This window comes from Dermacentor variabilis, chromosome 6, assembly GCF_050947875.1.
Source record: "Dermacentor variabilis isolate Ectoservices chromosome 6, ASM5094787v1, whole genome shotgun sequence".
In the NCBI taxonomy this organism is placed as follows: Eukaryota; Metazoa; Arthropoda; class Arachnida; order Ixodida; family Ixodidae; genus Dermacentor; species Dermacentor variabilis.
The window spans coordinates 191,732,394-191,753,881 of record NC_134573.1 but is presented as its reverse complement, the minus strand read 5'-3'; the positions used below and the strand labels follow the sequence as shown (position 1 = coordinate 191,753,881).

The 21,488-nt window shown below is 48.5% G+C and overlaps 1 protein-coding gene and 1 pseudogene across 2 annotated transcripts in view; one reads left to right on the top strand and one right to left on the bottom strand.

The window, feature by feature from the left end:
• The first annotated feature begins 2,473 nt into the window (after positions 1–2,473).
• The window catches only part of CCT1 (chaperonin containing TCP1 subunit 1), a 77,088-nt gene continuing 58,073 nt past the window's right edge, over positions 2,474–21,488 (top strand). Inside the window, exons 1-5 of one of the 2 annotated variants that reach the window (XM_075697223.1) lie at positions 2,474–2,653; positions 6,466–6,551; positions 6,732–6,860; positions 19,194–19,291; positions 19,695–19,805. In XM_075697223.1, the coding sequence (XP_075553338.1) occupies positions 2,584–2,653; positions 6,466–6,551; positions 6,732–6,860; positions 19,194–19,291; positions 19,695–19,805 (494 nt within the window). In that variant the 5' untranslated portion in view covers positions 2,474–2,583. The remainder of the gene's footprint in view (positions 2,654–6,465; positions 6,552–6,731; positions 6,861–19,193; positions 19,292–19,694; positions 19,806–21,488) is intronic. The other variant, XM_075697224.1, reaches the window with a different exon arrangement.
• LOC142584530 (uncharacterized) lies at positions 12,984–15,036 on the bottom strand (annotated as a pseudogene).

Genomic DNA, 21,488 nt, shown 5'->3' with positions numbered 1-21,488 from the left:
GATATTCTTTACTAAACGTTGTGCCTCGCCAAGCTCTGAACCTTCATCGGCGATAAAGGAGTTCCACAAACTTCTTTTGACAGCATGCTTCGTTTGTTCTTTCGAATGGCCGGGGTACTGAGCGCGTGCACGTATTTCTTCACTGTGTGTGCTACCGTAATAAGCAGCGACAAGACGCACTAAGATGTGCGCGCAACGTGCTCAGTCTTTTGTTTGACTCGAAAGGAAAACAAAGCACTCAACAATGATAACTGTGGGGGTCGAACACGATAAAACAAACGGATACGATTAAAGGAAAGGTTTAGGTTAAGACAATGAGCTGGAAGTGATTTTTCTCGACAATCATTCGCGGCACCAGACAGACCCTGCTCGCCGGCGGGGAATTGGACACGTCACGCTCGGAACTTCAGTTAGTATCTCGTCATGTCCCCAGCGGCAACGATGACAGCGCTCATCCTGGAAGGCAGTGAAGTGTAAAATGACTTGATCAGGGATGTGTTCATTCGCAGCACGTCTCAGTCGCTGACGATGGTGGATCGAACCCTATCCGCGGGCGACTGATAGAGGGGATGGTGCGGCAGCGATACTTTCAACGAGCCCCAGACATTTTAAATGATGTTGGCGCCCGGGGATCGAGGCGGCCACTCCAAGAGAGTGACTGCGCGCTGCTCTTCCAGCAGATCTTGCACAACACGAGCAGTGCGGATCGGCCACCTATCGCGTTAGAATATATAGTCGTCTTCCAGAAACGGGCCGTCAAGAATGTATGGAATCAGTACGTCATCTATGACTGCCCTGCAGCGATGAACTTACCTTCGAGGCGTATCAGTGGGCGTCGCACAACGCTTAGTAAAACATACTGGCTCATTTCACGCAGTAACGATGAGATCGGCGCCCTGCAACTGACAGTAGAACGCTTCCCGACAAATGCGGCCAGCGAGCGTCGCCGTAGCAGACGACGCCGTTCAAGATCCCGCCCCTCGAGCACCTGCGCGAGCTGCTGCCGCCGCCTGACTCAAGCGCTCGCCGCATCGCGATGCAATGCGCTCCGAGTTTTCCCCTAAATGTGAAACAGACTGTACTACACCCTTCGAATGAAATGTCCACGCGCGCACACGTAGGCACACACCGCGCGCCGCACGAAACGTGCCCAAACACGCGCAGTGCAGGAGGCAATCAAGGCGGTGCGAACGAGAGGTGGGAGAGGGGTACCACCCGCTAATAGAATTTTGCTTCGCATGCGGCGCTCTCAACGCCGGCGCAGCAGCGCCGCTCTCGGTGCCGTTCTTGTCCATACATATACCGTCCAATGCCTCCTTTACTAGATGCCAGCCGCGTTGCTCGCTTTCCCATTGCGGCGGCGGTTCCCTTAGTTGAAGTTAGTTCAGCATAAATTCCGTGAGGCGGCGCTCGCTGCCTTTTCAACTTCTGGCGGATGTGGCAGCGGTGGCTGAATGCTCCGCCGGCGCTTTATATGTGCGGGCGTCAGTTAGCGAGCGTTATGGCGGGCCTCCGAGATGGCAACAGACGCCACGGTAATCTCAAAGGCCGCAGCACGTGATCTAGGTTGCAGACGTCCGCCACAAGTGGCGCTTGTTGCCTTTTCGCGGAGGAGAGAAAAGGGAGAGGGCCAGGAACCGAGTTTACGGACAACGCGGCTGGCATCTAGTAAAGGAGGCATTGTACCGTCCATAGAGTTTCTCACTATAATACCTAGAGGGAAATCTGGCGCCACCGTCTATGGAGTTTCTTAAGGGGGCACCGTGCCGTCATGGGAATGACGGTATATGTGTCTGCGAGGCTCGTGTTGGCTGGTGTTGTAAGAGGCTTCGTCTAAAACGTGGATATGGCTACATAAATAACGCGTTCTCAAAGTAAAATCTTAATGAAATGTTTCCATTCACGCATATTACATCTTTACTCACCCGCACTGCATCACCAAGCGAAGAAAAGCAAGAACAGACGACCAACTGCTTCAGAGTGAGCGCGAACCTTGTCGTCTGTCCTCCAAGTTTAGTGGCCCGCTGATATTTTTTACGTAACGTATAGTCGTACACGCAATAACAAGTTTTCATAGTTAAACAAAACATGTTTTCGCGTAATAATAAAGCTAAAACAGCTTTTTACGCGCTGTTTTAGTAGGAAATGAATCATTGTGACAGACTGAACGGTACTTGCCAGGCGCGTCTTCAAGGTGTCCTGTCTCTCCGAGAACGATGTCAATCCGAAGTCACAATATACCGGCATTCCCATGCATACCACAGCGCAGCAGCACCAGATTTCCCTCTAGGTAATAGTGAGAAACTCTATGGTACCGTCATTCCCATGACGGCACGGTGCCCCCTTAAGAAACTCCCATAGACGGTGGCGCCAGATTACCCTCTAGGTGTTATAGTGAGAAACTCTATGGTAGCAAGGGCTTGGTGGCGCAAGCCACCGCCCCGTTCCAAAGGGGACGCTCATAACATCCATCCATCCATCCAGAAAGAGCAGGCCTAACACTAAGTGCGCTGGTGTGAGGCGTCTTTGTAGTGTGGTTCTACCGTTATTTATAATTATTCTTTACAGAAACAATAGTCGAAAATGTCTGTTGGTACAGGGCTTTCAGTATCAGGGAAGCGATCCTCTGGCGCCTCGGTGCGTACCCAGAATGGTATGTTGCTTGTTCTGTGTGCCGGTCGTCAAACGCGTGCTTGTATACTAGCTATCACGTGTGCGGTCTAACAATTGTGTATGGAAAAACCGCTAATTTCGTGTCTAGTAGGTGTTGCGGCTGTTAAATAATGACTTCATTCTGTGCCGATCGACGTGCATTGCCTTCTGTTTGCCTGACTAAACGTGTTGAAAACATTCCTTCCACTGTGTAAGACCTGCGAACTTCTATAAATGGCAGTGACCTGCACATGTGATAAGGGGTTTTCGCGTACCAGCGCAAAATCTGAAACGTTCTTTTTGCGATGCATGTATTTGGGTGCTACGGTGCATATATTTTGGGTGGTGTAGATAAGCTTGATCCTTAACTCTGCAATTAAGGAGTTGCAGAAAAGATGGAACGCCACGCCTTTCTCTTAACCTAGTTTGAGAATGTGTGGGCGGAGTGGCATGGAGTCTCCTACGCCCCATAGCACGTCTTGATAGCTTGCCTTGTATACACCAGTAGTGAAGGTCTGTGAAAAAGCGTGCATCCTGCGTCCATTGTGCCTAGAGCGCTCTAGCGATGCGCAACAGAGCAGAGTGCTAACACAACAGCTGCTAAGTTAAACGTACCGGGCCGAATAGGGTGTGGTCCGCACGTTCACGCAGATTCCGCTCTTCTCCAGACGGCAACGCATAGACATTGGTTTCTTTTCGTTGCAGCATACCGACTTTGCGCTGAACAGCATAGGAAATCATTTGAAGACATCCAAGCTGCAACGCTATCAGTCGCTCCAAACCGTAATTAAGGGATGCCACCAATCTATGACACCGCGGAAATTAGTAAGCGTAATTGGCTTCGTCCATGCAAAGTCTCTACAGCAGTGTATTTGCTTCTCTATTAGTTTATCACCTACCATAGCCAAATGTGGATGGCCACTAAACTGAAACCATAAGTTGTATCAATGAAAAGTCACTGCTGCCATTAAAGGAGGCTTCGTAAGCCAGAAAAGAGACAAGAACTGCAGACGAGTGGCAAAACCACCTTCAAGTTCCCGCATCAGCCTGTCGTGAAGTCATGGATTTTGACGGTGTCTACTCGGGTCTAGTAAACTTGTAACTGATGAAGATGGGCTACAATGTATTCTAAATGAGCCAGAAACGGAACTTTCAAGAACGTTTATTCAACCAAAATGGCACAAACATGACAGAATAGTTTGAAAGCCGTGACGTCAATGCTGTGGTATTGGCACAAAAGCCAAAAAATGTAACCTTGGCCTTAATTTAATGATTAGCCCATTACAGGGTAATTAACGAAAATAGAGTATTTAAAGTATACATTATCACTCTAAACCGATTCAGTGTTTCTCTTGGGCTTGGTGGCCACTCCTCGGGCTTGGTGAAAAAACACATTCTGCAGATGGCATATGCTGCTGTGAGTAGCTCAGCCAAATTTCACACCCGTGTGCGGTGCATGGGGCTAGCAAGCAGAGCACAGAGGCCCTCTTCTCACCCTTTCGGGGCCGCCAGCAGCTGCCCCTCGATGGGCAGATTTCCACAGACCATTGACTGATACCTGACATAAATTAAAAATTGGTGTTTGGATCAGTGCACCACTTCCTGCTGTTATTGCATATATATCTTGACGCAATTTGCCAAACCAGTTGAAGTAAGTAAAGATCGATGTTTCAAATTTCAATAAGAATTGCATACCTCCAGAAGAAGCTATCGTCTGCTCTCGCTCAGTCGCATCCGCCTGCATAGGAACTAAACTTTGGCCATACCGCTTATCGGTGCCATAGCCTTTGGGCCTCGCTAATTTCTATTAATTTTAAACAGCCAACTGGCCCCAAACCACTTAAAACTTAAGGTCAGACTACATGTACGCTTGCCAGCATGCGCTCACTTTTGGCTAGATGCATGGACAAATCGCTTCGTATTAAGCTATTGACTGCTTCTAAATGTGCAATTTGGATATGGCTACTCTCAGTGGCTCAAGCTGATGCACGAGAAAGCCAGACTGCACCACGTAGCGTGGCCAGACTGGAGCGCATATGAACCTGAACATGCACTCCAGCCTTGTAGTGCACATAGCAAACACACTACAGTTGCATGTAGCTACGTCTGCTATGCAACATAGATACTGCGGCTGCAAAGGGGCACTGCAACGAGCCAGCTGCCTGCTCCGAGTAGTCTCTAAGGGCGATGTGGCTCCAGGCATGTGGTGAGCCTGTCCAAGTACAAAAAGTCCGACTACAACAGGTTGTCTGTCTCCCGAGTTGCACACTGTCAAGGTGTGTCGCCATCATGGTCAAAACTCGTTATAAGGAAACATAAAGACGATATGTCGTTCGATCCTCTGAAAATGTGAGATTGCCATAAAGATAAGTATGTACGGAAATGTGCTAATTGCCACTAGTCGCTAGAAACCTGCATGTAGCCATCTAGTACACTGTGGCACAGCAAATGCATGAGACGCCACAAACACCATCCTTCATAAGTGGAAGGATAGCCTCCAAGTTTGGCGCATTGGGGACACCAAAATTGGAAGTAGTGGTGTCCCCGTGAACATCCAAAATCAAATTTAACCCTTTGAGGGTCGATTTCTTTCGCTATATGCGACCGCCAAGGGTCAATTTTTTTTATTGCAGATTCCAATTCTTCTTAGGGACTTGTTTCTAAAAAAAAATTACCGTAATTTTTCCAGGGTGACCGTAAAGTGAGAAAAAAATATTTTGCGTTGGTATATGTATACTCTTCATTCATGAATAACAACAATAAAGAAGGAAATAAACTTATTAGAATTAAAAATTTAGAAAAAAAATTAGAAAAGGCTTTGAAGATGTGCATGCTAAAATATTTCGCAACTCTCACCTGTTCCTGCTCTTACACTAATATTTACGTCCATAGCGTAATCAAACTGCGTAGGCGCGGTGACTCAACAAAACTGTGTGGTTGTGTGCCCATCAAAAAAGCAAAACGTGCGACAAACTTCAGCTAATCTTGATCTTATCACCAACCAGAGGCAATTCGTTTTCACGAGTGTCCAAAAAAAAAAAAAAAGCGGAAACGCATGTACGGCGGCATCCTTCCTATGTGCACCCTTGTGAGCACTAAGCGAGTGAGAAACAAGTGGTAGCCCTTTGAGCGATTAGTAACAAGATAGCCATCAGTTTTGCGAGCAAAAGAGGCTGAAACTGCCCACGGAACAAAATCCAAACCGCCAGCCACACGCGCGCGCGACAATGCGCGAGCGGTAGTATATAAACGCGCGGGAGCAAACTAGCTCTAAAGCAAACCATGCAACGAAAACCGAGAGAGGGAGGGGTGTGAAAAAAATTTCCTGTATTTCCACATAGTGGCAGCACATGATAGAAAAGAAAAAAGTTAGGAAATTGGCGCGCTTTTATATGTATAGACAGCGCCGTAAATATACTGCATTGACAATTTTTTTACTTGTTCACGGTGGGCCCTATATTTACGTAATTGACCCTCAAAGGGTTGCCACAGTGACGTTCAGCAGGTGGAGCATTGTGGGCACATGCTGCTTCCCTGTGGCCTTTGCAGTGCCAGGCATTTAAGAAGCCGGAGCACCGAGAGGGGGATCGTCGACCATCTTTAATTGCAAATAGCTCCACTTCTGCTGAATGCATTGACATACTTTTTGCTGCAATGCAATTCTGAAGCGGTCTATTTTATCTTCAAATGCATTTCTTGACTTCAGGGACCCTTTAACAACTAAATTGATCTCTTAATATTAAATTCCAGAGTGAAGCAATGTACTTCTTCAGTAGAGTCTTACACATTGCTTTCAATTTTCTTTTCTTGCAGTGATGGCGGCATGCTCCATTGCCAACATTGTGAAGAGCTCTTTGGGGCCTGTAGGCCTTGACAAGATGCTCGTCGATGACATAGGGGTGAGGCATTTTCTAGTAGTAACTGCTGCTCCAAAAATGTGTTCAATTAGGGTCCTGCTTGACTTGAAGATGTTAATAGGATGTGAGGTTTCTGGACTGGAACTGCTTTATAAATGAATTTAGCTTCAGCCTTAAGGCATGTGGTAATGCAGCTCATCACTATTCCAAGCTGTCTTTCAGGACGTGACAATCACCAATGATGGAGCAACTATACTGAAGCTCCTGGAGGTTGAACATCCTGCAGCCAAAGTTCTGGTAGAGCTTGCAGACTTGCAGGACCAAGAAGTTGGTGATGGGACTACATCTGTGGTATGGCTTTTATTTTAAGTTTGCCTTGGTCAAAACTTACTACGTAATACGGTACTGTTGGCTGTGTATTCATCCCATGCTTTCTATAGTTGTGGAGGCTCCCCATCTGCGGGCAGAAAGGATAAATAAATAGTGGTCATAAAATGAGCAGGTATTATTTACTGCATTAGGACAAAAGCAAAGGAATTCGTTGTAAGATTCGTTACAGCACAACACAAGTCACGGACAAAAGGAAGGTATAAAACGATGACATGGCGCTGTGTCGTCGTTTTATGCCTTCCTTTTGTCCATGTCTTGTGTTGCGCTGTAACGAACCTTACAGTGAATCTTAACCAACTGGCCCAACTTGCAGTCTTAAAGCAAAGGGACAGTAAAGAAAAATTTATACGATGTGATTAATTCGCTTTCGAAAAGTAAGACCCGGGTGCCCAGTGGCATAATCTGCAGGACCTATGCTTATGAATTGCATGTTTCTTGAAAAAAGTCAATACCTGGTTGCCCATCCCATGTGTCTAATTTAAGAACTGTGGGTAAGGTGCTAGTCCTACTACTGTAGTACACCTGCACAATGTATTCAGCTGATGCCATTATATTTGCTCAGCTGCAATAAGGGGGGGATTAGGAGATGCCTGCTCTTGAACCACTTGGCATGTGGCTCTTGCGCGAAGCCTCACTGGAGTGAAGACAGGAAGTCGGAGATCGAGTGTCCTCTTAGCTGGCCGAGGAAGCTGACAAACTATTTCATTCTACTCTCGGTTTCATACATAATAGGAAATGCCACGAAGGCATCATATTTATTGCGACGAAACATTTATTCAAGAAGGATGGAACTTAAGCCTGCTCTTCTGAGGAATAAGGGGATACAGCTACCCTATTTAGTCTATTCTAACGTGCCCTCGATTATAATGTGCACGACTTTCACAGCTAGATATGAAAAATGTGAAAGCCTTGACTGTTAACCTACAAATATTTATAGTAGGGGCAAAAGTAATGACGATTTGTTTTCACTCAGAAAAAAAAAATTGCATTCATCCCTCAGTGGACAAGGCATCACGTATCCCTTTCAAAGGCCTCTTGGCTTTTTTTTTTTGCATTTTATGTATAGCAAAAATATACAGTCAACAGCAAAGGATTGCAGGATGCATGAGCGCGGGGCAAAGCGACCCTCCTCCCCTTCTAGCGGTGAACCCCTGGTGTCGAGACCGGTGCCTGCACACATGCGCGTCCCTCTGAGACTGCAAGCGTGCATGTTTCCGCGCTTCCTCCTTGTGTGCCAGCGATATCCAAATGTAGCAGCAACATAGCCCTCTTTCGATATGCACCGTGGCGGCTTCAACGGGCAGAACATTGTTTATACAATGGAAATCAATTGTCCATTTTCGTCTTGCCTGTCTCCTTCTATAGAGCGCGTCTTCTGCCACGCTCTTCTGCGGTAGAACACACCGTTCGTAAAAAGAAAGAAACAATGAAGATTGGCCACGAGAAGGTGCAGCCCAGAAAAAAAAAATGACTTGTTGCGTTCGCCACCGGGCCAGACCTATGCGTGAGCGCTCGTGACTCGACAAAAAGCGGCCGCAGTGGCGCCCGAAGTTCACGTTTCTAAACACATTTCAAACAGTTTCGCCGGTCGAAGCCACCACAGCGCATGTCACAAGAGGGCTACCTCACGGCTATATTCGGATATCGCCGGCGCGTAAGGAGGAAGCGCAAAAACATGCACGCTTGCAGTCTCGGAGGAACGCGCATGCGTGCAGGTGTCGGTCTCAGGGGCTCACCGCTAGAAGGGGAGGAGGGACTTGTTTGCCATGCGCTCGCGCATCCCGCAAATTTTTGCTGTTGACTGTACATCCATGTACATGATGTGAAGAGGAAAGATAAAAAAAACTGCGTCTCAGTGCTGCTTGACAAACCCTGCCTTCACTTACAATTTTGGCATTGATCCTACATGTTTGTAGGATGACCTTACAAATTTGCCCTCTGATCGCTATCAACAGTTCATAGCACGTTGTCTTTGGGCACCGTTGATGGCATATGAGATACTGCATTCTTTAAAAGGCCGCTCACCAGGTCTGGCCATATTGAGCTGACAAGCGCGTCTTCATCCGCTCTCAAAATGGCAGCACGTGCAAATGATATGCGTGCGTGTGGGCGGCTGAACTTCGCGTGGGCCAATGAGAAGCTTCCATTTTGCCACATGATCCCAAGCAGCCAATGATGGGCTCACATTCGTTTTTTACTTTTTTCCGCTTTTGTCTGCATTAACGCAATGCATGAAGCTCATCTATGATGGGAAAAAGAGCTGAATGATCACTCTTTCAGATGAGGCCAAGATGGCCGCGTAATGGTGGATGGCTACGAAATGTGGCGCCGCCGAATATGGGCGTTCTTTTTTCAATGTTTTCGTAAGAAGCCACGTCGAGTTCGCTAGTTTATATGACAATTTCTTTAAAACTAAATGTGTCTTTAAAGCGTCTCAAAGGCCCAAAACATTGGCTATGGGTGGAAGAGACCCTGATAATTATGAATATGACAAAATTGAAAAAACTATGTTTATGTGATTTCTCGATCCTTAAGACCCGCAGGACACGGGTCTTAAGGATCGAGAAATCACAAAAAAGCGCCTTAAGGGGGGACTCCGTAAGGTGCTCCACTTGCACTCGAAAACTTCTGCTCAACTTGTGCATGCAAGCTTTTTCTAAGGCCGTGCATAAGCACGACAGTACAATTCCGCGCTTCACAATAATAGATTACCAGAATAATTGATATTAAAGCCAAAGCTTTACTGGCCGCGAACTTGCAATTTCGCCGTGGCCGTGCTCCGAGGAGGCACATGACGTCACACCGCGTTCCTCGTCGTTGCATTCACCTCTGCTCGCTTTGCCAGCTGCGTCGCATGCCTGAACATCTAGGAGGATTAAAAAGAGAGCTCGTGTGCGCCGCAACCTCAGTTGAGGCAGCAGTATAGACGGCGACAATTATGATGAGCAGGAGGAGGCCTGGAATCGACATCGGAACGAGATGAAGAGGAAACGAATCACCCAGGAAACAGACGAACGGTGCGCCGAACGACTGGCTAAACGCCGCAGCATAGCTAGACAACCAGACTAACCTGGACTTGCAATCAAGATTAACCAGGGCTAACCATGCTATGCCTTAGCTTTCGCTACGTATATGCTGGCATAGCCAACCTAAGCCACTGCCAATTTTTAATAGTCTAAGCAATAATAGATTAGTTTCTTGACTTGTGCATGAATTTTGGTTCGGATCATGTTTGCTGGCACTACAATCCAAGATCTGCAAAATCTGTTATAGATTTCGCGCCGGGCCACTAAAAAAATTGTGAAGCGCTGAATTGTACTGGTCGTGCCTTGGAAAAAACTTGCATGCACAAGTTGAACGCGAGTTTTTGAATGCAAGTGGAACACCTGAAGACCGCAGGTTACCCTATGTACCTCATCACATCAGTTTGTGAAAAGCTCGTGCACATTGCAAAGCAAGAAAAATGTGGGCGTCGTCCTTCTGTTCAAAATGAAGGAAACGAAAAATTGGCAGTTATCCCCTACGAACATAAAATTTCACACGGCCTAAAAATGTGGCAAAGTGTTATGGCGTTCGGATGGCATTATCTGCATCACACAGGCTTATACCCCTGTCACATGGCAAATCTAATGTCATTTACAACGAATGACATTCACTGATAATGCCATTTGTTTGCTGCCACATGGTAAACATAATGACATTCGTTGAAAATGACGTTTACAAACGAATGAGTTCGCCAAACTCCTTCGCATCCGTTTGGAACTGAATGTGTATTCTCGACACCACGAGTGTACCAGTGTTTCACAAACAGTACTGCTTCTTTTTTGTTTTAACAAAAAATCACTATTATTCTATCACTTTTATCACCTAAATATTGCTTTAACGACATTGAAGTCCATCACGTGCGTAAATGCAGAAAACTACTCTCGGTCCAGTGACCACACAGCAGTCTTCAGCTTTCGCTGCAGCAGTCGTGTTGGTTCGCACCGGAGCATCGGCCGCGGCCGCTTCAATTGACTTGGCGTAAAAGCGTGCGCGTGTTTTCCTGTGGTATGCGCCAAGAATGAGGATATTAGGAGCCCGCATGCACATCAGAACGGCGATGACATGCAACTGCCCTTCTTGTACCACTTTAGCAGATGTAGCGGACGCGCCTATTGTTCTCTTCGCCCTGTTGCTTGCCTTAACTTTGGCTTGGCTTGACTCGACTTCGTTGGCAATGTCGACAAGTTAGTGATCGAACGCTACGGTTTGAAAGCAACGATCACATATTCTAGTGGAATTTAGCATATTGAAAAATAATTGTTGAACAAAAGTGGGTTTGAGGCGTGTATTTTTTTACTATTGTCATTGTCATCATTTTCAAATGACATTAGTTTTCGCCGTGTGACAGTGAGTGAGTGAGTGAGTGAAGAAACTTTTATTGTAGGTCCGGCAAGGACGCGAACTCGTCGCGCACCCGGCTAGTCCCACGTCGGGACCGGCAGGTCTAGCCCACCGGCCCGGTCGCGGGCACGTCGGACAGCCAGGATTTGCTTTTCTAGAGCGGGGCTAAGCAGAAGCGAGTCCCACTCCTCCTTGATGAACTTGGGGTATGTCGACCCACACTCCCACAGCATGTGCGCTAGAGTGGAGGTCTGCCCGCAGGAGGAGGCGTCGTCGCGATACACGTCCGGGTAAGCCTCGTGGAGAACGGACAGACACGGATACGTACTGGTCTGCAGAAGCCTAAGCGAAACGGCTTGCGCCCTATTCAACTTGGGGTGAGGGGGTGGAAAGACTCTTCTAGACGTAGAAGAATTTAATGATCTCGTTGTGAGTAGCGGGAGCGTCCCTGTGGCCGTAGGGAGGAGGGGAGTCGGTGCTTCTTGCAGAGGAAGCACGGTCGGTGAGGTCACGTGCAGCCTCGTGAGCAGACTCATTGAGGTTCGGGGGAGCACCCTCGACCGACCCTACGTGAGCTGGAAACCAGTGGATTGAATGATGCGTGAGAGCATCTCGACTCGAGCTGCTAAGGAGACGAGCAGCTTGCTTGGCGATGCAACCCTTCTGAAAAGCCCTAACTGCCGTTTTGGAATCGCTATATATCTCGGACCCACGACCGTCTAGCAGGGCGAGGGTGATGGCGGTTTGCTCGGCGACACCGGGGTCTGAAGTGCGAATGGAGGCGCAGTTGGAAATCTTGCCGCTGGAGTCGACCACAACGATGGCAAAGGTCTTCCCATCGCTGTACTCCGCGGCGTCGACGAAGCTTGCTCTAATGTCTCGTTGCTTGATCTGTTTGAGGATGGCTGCTGCTCTGGCCTTGCGTCTGCCGTCGTTATGGACGGGATGGACGTTTCGGGGCACAGGGGCCACTTCGAACTTGTCTCGAATGCACCTGGGGATCGGGGTACTGACCATCGGGAATCCCGCAGGTTGGTAACCCAGCTCTTCGAGGATGTGTTTACCTGCCGCTGTGGTGCTCAGGCGAGTGAGTTGCGCGCGTTCTTGGGCTTCGGCAATCTCCTCGGCAGTGTTATGCACCCCCAGCTTAAGGGGGGATATGGGGATCAAAGCTAACTTTTTTATTTACCAGCCGATTTTGATGAAATTTCGCACAGATGTTAATAATATCACATAAACAAAACTGTGAAAATATGGTGAAAATATGGCTGCAATATCTGAAGTACTTTTTTGTTTAGAAAATTGGTCTGCTTTAATTTTTGCAAAATGCCTGCACACCTGTATATTGATGCTAGAAGTTCAAACAAACATTGATAGCACTCCTATGTGTATCCTCCACACAGTGACATTCCTGTAATTTTTTTAGCCTAACAGAATTTTTTTATATTTTCATTCTTTTGCAGCTACTTCAGTTGCATGAAAATATCGACTGTGAAAACAAAAGATAACAAATTATTAAAGCAACTATTTTGAAAACAGAACATGTCACTGTGTGCAGTGGTGCACAATGAGTGTAACAAAAACGGTGTAAAAATATGCATAACGGTGGCTGAGATATTGGCTTTGCAAGCTGACCTTGGTGGTAGAAAAAAAGTTTTGAGAAAGAGGTGTTCGAAGTTTTGGGCCATGTTTATTCGACTAGAAACCACCGGCCTTGTAGTTGCAGGTGTCAGGTACATCTCTTGGCTTCTTGAATCTTCTATGCTTTTCTTCATGGGCTTTCTGTGCCCTCTTTTTGCGCAAGGCATCTTTCTCGGCCGCTCGACGGAGTCCATGTCCTGCAGGTTTCACGCCAAGCGAGGTGCAAAACTCCATGTAAGCTCGAAGGGTGCCACTGTTGTAGCGACACACTGCCTCACTTACGGCTGTCTCTACAGCAATCAGGGAAGCATTTTTATCCTTTGGCATGATTGACCAAATCACGGAGTGCAGGCTTTCTGCTGCGTTTTGAGTTTTTTTTCCTTTGCAACGTTCCAGCAACTGAGGCTCAGAGAGACGCTGGAAAACTGGCAACATGGCCTCAGCTACATGCGGTTTCAACCTGTACTTGTGAGCAGGCTGCGGTTCCTGTTTTGCTTCTGCTGCTCGATGCCTACACCAACTTGTCGGGCCCACAGGACAGAGCTCGTGGTGCGGTTCTTCATCTGTAGAGGTGACGTGATGAAACGTTGCCATGACTGCTCTCTCCATGTCCTTCACATCCTCGCTCCCTCTCAAGGCCATTCCGTAGTAGCTGGTCAGCCTCTTTATGAGGTCTTGTGTCAGGCCCCCTCGGCCACCAAATGGTTGGTCTCTACCGCTCTTAGTGACCAAAGTGCGCAAGTTTGTCCCCATCCTTTTTTTAACGTGATTTACACAGTCCTCTTTAGAGAACTGGATAAACCCGTAGGTTTGGTCCTCACAAAGCGCCAAGTACGTCCGGCTATCACCATTGCACACAATATTGGTGTAACGCAGATCGTTCTTTGTCAAGGAGCGACGAAAGAGCTCAAGTGCCGCCTCCACCTCCATCCTGCCGGATTTCACGTCCGTGTTCTTCTGACATTGATGCGCCTGCCTCCACACATCATAGTCACTGTCACCTGGCTTTGGCCCCAACATGCACCCATGACAGTAGTTCGAGAGGACTACGAAGTCCAGCACCAAGCCACTGTAAAATTCAATCACAGCCCCTACACCAATGTGGCTACTATGACCCCGGGTCATCCACGTGCCATCATAAATGACTGTGATGTTCTTATGGAATGTTGGGTCCATTTCGGTGTAGACTCTTTTGACAGCTGCTACAGCATCAGTGCACGCGTTTGTTGCAGATTTGCTTGCAGCAGGCCTGCATTTCGTTTTCAGGTGCCCTTGAAATGTCTTCTGATGAAGCCCCGTTTGAAACATTTATCACAGACCAAAAGTCTGTAAGGGCAGTGGCACCTTTCCCTATGCTTTTGATTGCTTGCATGGACCTCAGGTTCACCTCAAAGGCCCGGCTTCCTTCTTCTCTTGGTGACGACCACTGTGTTTCCGAAGCACCGCATGCTGAGCAACGTAAAACCATCTTTACGGCAAGGCCAAGCCTGGTTCCCGGCACTACCGCTATCCCCGGCTGGAAGCACTGATGGCACGGTGTTTTGCTGAGGAGTGCATTCACTGCGGCAACTTGCACAAGCAAAAACTCGCTTGAGTCCGTCGCAACCGAGCATGCTCCTCCAGCCGTCAACCCTATCTTCCGTTCTGTTGCCGGCACCGAACCAAGTGACGCGCGGACAGTGGCAGCGGTCATATTCAACTCCTCCGACAAGATGAATTGTGGCTCATGATGTGACTGTATGGTGCGGCCGTTGCTGATGCACGGTTTGTCCTCACGGCCGACAGACGCACGCGCTTGGACCGCACTTTCGTCGTCCATCTCGGTGACGGCGGTGGCACAATCGGGGTACGTCGCGGGGCATTCACAGGACGTCGAAGGCCCGAAAGCATCTGAAAAGGTCGTTATCAGTTCGGTATTGTCACCACTGGAACACAAGGCTGTAACAGCTCGCGAACTGCCCGGCAATGCGTCGACAGTCTCTCTTGCAAGCTCGTGCGCGGACGCATCTCCGCTAGGCCTACTTATCCTTCGGATGTTCGGTGGCTTGCGCTTGCGGCTGCCGAAGCGGTGCTTGGTAGCGAATTTCGTCGTCCACGTCCGCCCAGTCATGCTCGAAACCAGAAAATGAAATAAAAAACTCAAAACCGAATAAAGCGATGAAGTGGCAGCGTACCTCGAGCATCCAACGTGTATACAAAGGCAGCGGCCAGCGCGCGAAGAAACGGGAGAAGCAGACGCCACAGCAGCTCGCTACCAGACTCGGCCAATGGGGCGCCTCATAGAACGCACGTGACGAAGCAAGCCAATCAGCGGCCGTGACAAGCAGCTCTACGACCTTCAGACTTTTTATTTTTTTGGGCTTGCTCTTCTCTCTATCAGGAAATGAAAGAGAGGAGTCAAAAGGCGAAGAAGCACTCTCTTCAACGGTACCAGCATGGCCGCGCTGCGTACTGCCGTTCCGGAGCTAGGGACGCTCGAAAACCGCGACTTTTCCACCGATTTTCACGAAATTTTCGCTGTATTGCCTTATGTATATATTTATTTATGGTACTTAGCAGTCGTTTTCAGCGGAAATACTTGAAAATATTATAGAAAAGGGGTCAAACATTCGAAATCTGCAACTTTCTAAAAAGCGATTTTTTGGTCGTTTTTCCCGAGTTGATCCCCGCGTCCCCCCTTAAGGAGATCCTCGGTATGGGTCCTGATGGGTAGCCCGAGAGCCCTCTTGACCACTTTGCGGATGAGAGCGTTCAGCTTGTCACGCTCCGCTCTGAGCCAGTTATGCATAGAAATTGTGTACGTAAAGTGACATAGTACGAAGGCATTGATAAGCCTGAGGAGATTGTTTGCCTTCATTCCACGGTGCCGGTTTGCTATTCTGCGAACGAGGCGGAAAGCGTTGTCTGTCTTTGCGATGATCTTGCGGAGATCCGTTCCGTTCCCGCCGTTGAATTCGACAAACATGCCCAGGACCCGAATAACGTCGACTCTGGGTATCACCCCCCCTGTCACAAGTGTGAAGACTGATGCTGCTTTCGGAGACTGGCTTCCAATCTTTGGGTCTGCCTCCCTTCTCTTTTCTGTAAAGCAGAAGCTCCGACTTGGCGGGGGAGCATCGAAGTCCGGTGGGGCGGAGATACTCCTCGATCACGTTGATCGCTTCCTGCATGGATTCTTCGACTCTGCCCTCGCAGCCGCTAGAGCACCATAAGGTGATGTCGTCGGCGTATATGGTGTGCTTGACGCCCTCTACGCGTGCCAACCTCTCGGAAAGACCAATCATACAGATGTTGAACAGGGTGGGTGAGATGACGGTGCCCTGAGGAGTGCCCCGCCCTCCGAGGGACACATCGTTGGAGCGGAAGTCCCCAATGCGAAGCTTGGCTTTCCTGTCCGTTAGGAAAGAGCTGACGTAGCTATGGAATCTGGAGCCGAGACCCAGGTCTGAAATGGTCTTTACGATGAAGCTGTGGAGCACGTTGTCGAAAGCTTTCTCGACGTCCAGACCGAGCAAAGCCTTGACGTCTCTGGAACGGCCATCCACAATCTGATGCTTTATTAGCCTCATTGCATCCTGCGTCGAGAGTCCGGCGCGGAAGCCGATCATGTTGTACCTGTAAACCTCGTTGTCTTCGAGGTACCCGTTGACCCTGTTGAGGACGACGCGCTCCATGACCTTGCCGACGCAGGAGGTTAGAGAAATCGGCCTGAGGTTCTCGATGTTCGGGGCCTTGCCGGGCTTGGGAATGAGCACCGTGCAGGCCATCTTCCATTCTGCAGGAACAACGCCGCTATTCCAGGACTCGTTGATTTTGTCGGTCAGGAAGACGATCGACGTGTCCTCGAGGTTTCTCAACATTCTGTTGGTGACTCCGTCTGGACCCGGCGCAGACTTGCGGTTGAGCGCGAAGATGGCCTGTCTGACCTCGGCAACGGAGAAGTCTTCGTCGAGCTTGGGGCGTGGAGGGCCTCGGTAGTCTGGGAGTTGGGTTACTGGATCTTTGTCGCGACGGACGGGCAAGTACTTCTGTACCAGTTTTGCGACGAGCTCATCGACCGTGTGAGACCTGGTGGCCTTGTGAAGGGCCCGGGCCAACGTATGCCTCTGATTTGACTTTGAACCGCTTTCGTCGAGAAGGTGCTTCAGCATACCCCAGGATTTGCCGTTGCGCATCTGTCCGTCGATGGATTCGCAGAGCTCGTCCCACTGCTGCTGGCATAGCGCCTTGCAGTGGTAATCGATGACCTTGTTGAGCTCCGAGATCTTTTTTCGAAGTCTGCGATTGAGTCTTTGACCCTTCCATCGGCGGAGCAAGGCCTTTTTGGCCTCGATCAGGTGGGCAAGTCTGCTGTCCATCTGCTCGATGTCGAGATCGGTTTCCACTTTCTTGGTAGCCGCGGAAGCGTCGTTCCGGACGCCTTCGCACCATTCTTCGAGGGTGGCGGGTGCCCTGGCTCTGTTAGGTTCTTCGCGAATCTTGCGAAAGCGGTCCCAATCGATGAACGTGAATTCCTTGATCCTACTCCAAGACACCTTGAAGTTGGTCTCGAGAATGTAGTGGTCGCTGCCGAACTCCATGGCGGTGTTCTCCCAGCCCACGTCCTTAACGTTCCTGACGAACGCGAGGTTGGGTGTCGAGTCTCGAGGGACGGAGTTGCCGATGCGAGTAGGAAAATTCTTGTCAGCGACCAGAGTAAGGTCCATCTCGTTGGCGTCTTGCCACAGGTTGCGCCCCTTGGTAGTGTCGTAGACGTAACCCCAGATGCCGTACTGTGCGTTGAAGTCACCGACGACGACCAAGGGTCGAGGGCCGGCCAAGTCGGTCGCTTTCTTGAGGATGGTCTTGAACTGCTGGCGCGAGTCCCTGGGGTTGCTGTAGATATTGAGGACGAACACGCTGTTTCTGCGCTGATTCTGGTGTGGTACGTCGAGCAGGATCTCAACCATGACATATTCAATTCTACCACACCCCAGCTTGAAGTCGTCAGATGTGGCTCAAACCCACTGCTGACTGCGCTGTGATAATGACATTAATCGCAACAAATGTCATTTGTTGGAAATGACATTAGATTTGTCGTGTGACAGAGGTATTAGTCACATTTGCACCATTGTGCACAGAAGGGCACAGGCAATGTCAGTGGGTGATAGAGGGTGCAGCTAGAAACATGTTAATCGTTTTGTCCATTGTGTCTCAGAAGTAGTATACAGAATTCCCTCAAGCTGTGGTCATATGTACACTCGCCCACAAAATATTGCGGGGTGCGCAAGCGCGTGGCAAAATGGCCCTCCTCCCCTTCTAGCTGTGCACCCCTGGTGTCGAGACCAACGCATGCGCGTCCCTCCAAGACTGGAAGCGTGCATGTTTCCGCGCTTCCTCCTTGCGCGCTGGCAATATCGGAATGTAGCCGCGAGGTGCCCCTCTTGCGATTGGCACTGTGCCCGAACACAACTCGGTGAAGGTCCCTGCTCCCTGTTCAATTGCCTGGTGTTGTTTCCGAAAGCCTCAGCTGGCTGTCGGGCTCAGAAGCCATGGTCCCGAGTCCACGGCACTTACAAGTTTAGTCTTCCTTCTTGAATAGGCAGACTAAATGTCACTAAACGTCACGTCACTATGGTGCCATTAGCTTCAGTTAGTTGTCTTTTAAAGCATTGTAATCGACCACAGCCACTTTGTCCATTGCATGTTAAATACAAAGTCTGGAAGCAAAATGGCATGCGCCGTGTCATAGTCGTTGCGATGCCAACCTGAAGAAGCTTGCTGAGCACAACTCCTGACACAAGTGTTGTAGTTGAAAGTTGTGTATGAATTATCTTTGGCTGAATAAAAGCTGTTTCAAAGGCTTCAAGTTACACTGCAGTGAGCAAGCACTGGCATAGAGTGTATGCATTTCCTAGTCAAATGAATTCTGGTGAACACATTAAATAGCGACTGACATAGGTTTATCTTTGTGGGATCACACAAGGCTCTAAAATTTGAGCCATTACAAAGATTATTTTCTGGGCCCCTGTGGCATGGGTATTAGTTTTTGACAGTTGGTGAAATGTGAGTGCTCAGAAACAGTTCAATAAATGAATGTTGTCTGCTGTGGTTAATCCTGCCTTGTCCTTGCAGGAAAAGTTTCATGCTGCAACTGTGATAGGCAGGTTGTTGTGGCAAAAGTTTCTGTGAGCCTTGGCTGTAATGATGGCTTGCATTCACTGTGCAAGGGTTTTGTAGTTGCATATAACAATTGTATTTCATTTTTGTGGTATTTTACCGCACCAGGTTCTGATTGCTGCAGAGTTGCTGAAAAATGCAGATGAGCTTGTCAAGTGTAAAATCCACCCTACATCCATCATCAGTGGATACCGCCTGGCTTGCAAGTGAGTAAAGCTGTGTGAAGTCTGCTTTAAAACGGGCGTCTGAAAACTTGGGGGAAACACTGCTTTTTGAGAGTGGTATTTTGCAGCATTGAAAAAAATAAAAACATATATTCTAGCTGCTCAAGAGTGCATGGAGCGTCGTTATATCAATATTTGCTGTAAAGAAATTGCCTGGGAAGTACGTGTGTTTTAATCTGCTAGAGAAAACTGCATGCACCCTCTGTTACCCCTTTGTTAGCATGAAACGTTAAGGAAGTATTTTAGGCTTGCACACATTATTGTTACCTGTAAGAAGCTTAGTTAGATTTTGTGTGCAGTGCACATCGGGGTGCCTGCTGTTGTGGTTTTTACATTGGACCAAGCATCTCACATGGTGTGATGTGCCGTTCTCATGATCCCTCAGAGAGGCTTGCCGGTACATCCAGGAGCACCTTACCACGTCAGTTGAAGAACTGGGCCACGAGAGTGTGGTGAATGCTGCCAAGACAGCCATGTCCTCCAAGCTCATTGGGCCGTATCCTTGCTTGCAGTGCGGTGGGCCACACCCGTGGGTCCAGCACGATAATCAAAATGCATCACTACAAAGATGAGCATAAATTTACACGCCAAATATTGATAACTTTCAACACAGAGTCCTTGTAGATAAGAAGCACCACTCATTACGTAGATTATCGGCTACAGTGTAAAAATATAGCACAAAAGTAATGCTGCAAGCATATTAGACGTTCACTCAGCAGGAACCCCCCTGTCACTGATTGACGGGGCACTCATTAATGTGGAAAGTTGGGCGAATTGGTGATGGCTGATTTCGGGAGCAGCGAAGCGAGTGTCTCTCCACTTTGTCCTGGTCAGCGTGCTGCTTCACCCACGTGGGGCATTGATGTGTGACTCCTCGCTTTTGAATCAATCAAGCTAGTCATTGCATGTAAAATTGATATTACTCTTGTCAAGATGATTTCCAGGTACATTGACTCTTGTGAATTGCCTGGTCTTGCACATCCTCTGTCTCTGCTTCCAGGACCTTGCCTCAACCTGCCCCCAATGATTACAAGAGTAGTGGCCTGAACCTCTTCTATGAGGAAAACCCGTTCATGCTACACAATGAGGGGGCAGGCATGTCTTGCTTGAAGGGCTTCTTGGTTAATAGTGTGAGGAATATTCTTGTGGGCCTGTTGTTTTGCTGGCTTTATTTCTGAGAATGTCATTTGGCCTTCTGCTGGAGCTTACTTAAGCCTAACATGTAGAGCATTTTTCTCCGCAGGAACCACAGTAAAACCTCGGTTAAAGTACCCGCTTAGTTTCGTCTTAAAAGTAGTAAAGTCAAATCCCCGAGTCAGTGGTCATTGAACATAATGCGTTTTGTATATGCATAAACCATACCAGCTTATTGCATATATATTAATTAAAGCGTAATGTTTCCACTTTTCATCGCGAAATCGCGGTGGTGCGTCATCCCAGCAGAACGAGCATCAGAGATCGGAACGGCCTCGAAGCAGAAATGCAGAGGGCGCTTGGAAGGGTGAAGCCACATCAACATCAACATCAGCATCATTTCGGCGCCGTGCCAGAGTTGGAGTGTTGTGATCCAGGTTGTCGTGTCGTGCAAGCTAAAACAAAAACCGGGTGCTCGGCGTAGAAGAAAAATTGGACATCGTTCGTGCTGTCAAATGTGGCACGAAGAAGTCGGTGCTGGCACGTGAGAGGGATCTACTTGACTATGGTGTGTGGCATTTGGAATGCGAAGAAGTTGGTTGGCAATGCTGCTGTGACAATGAAAATACGTCGGCTACGAGCTTTGGCTTTTCGAGGTTCAACTTTTCGCCATTGCTGCCCCTGTTATTGACGAAGAGTTGCCTAACGACAAGGATGAGGATGACAATGAAAGCAACATCACGGGCAATTCAGGCCTGACAGTGGCAGACGCTGCGCGTTACGTCAGCCTTATGCGGGTGTTTGTCGAGAAGAGGGGGCTGGTAGAAAAGCTAGCTCGTAGCTTGAGTGAATTTGCAGCCGCTGTCGTCGCTACTAGCCCACTGTGGCATCAAATGAAAATAACAGACTTGCGTGAAGTGAGTAAATACAGTAAAACCTCGTGAAACCGTAGTTTGCCGGAGCTTGGAAGAAGTACGTACTAAATGGTCGTACTGTTTAACTGAATTAGCATAAGATCGCCCACTTACCCGTCGAAAACGGAACT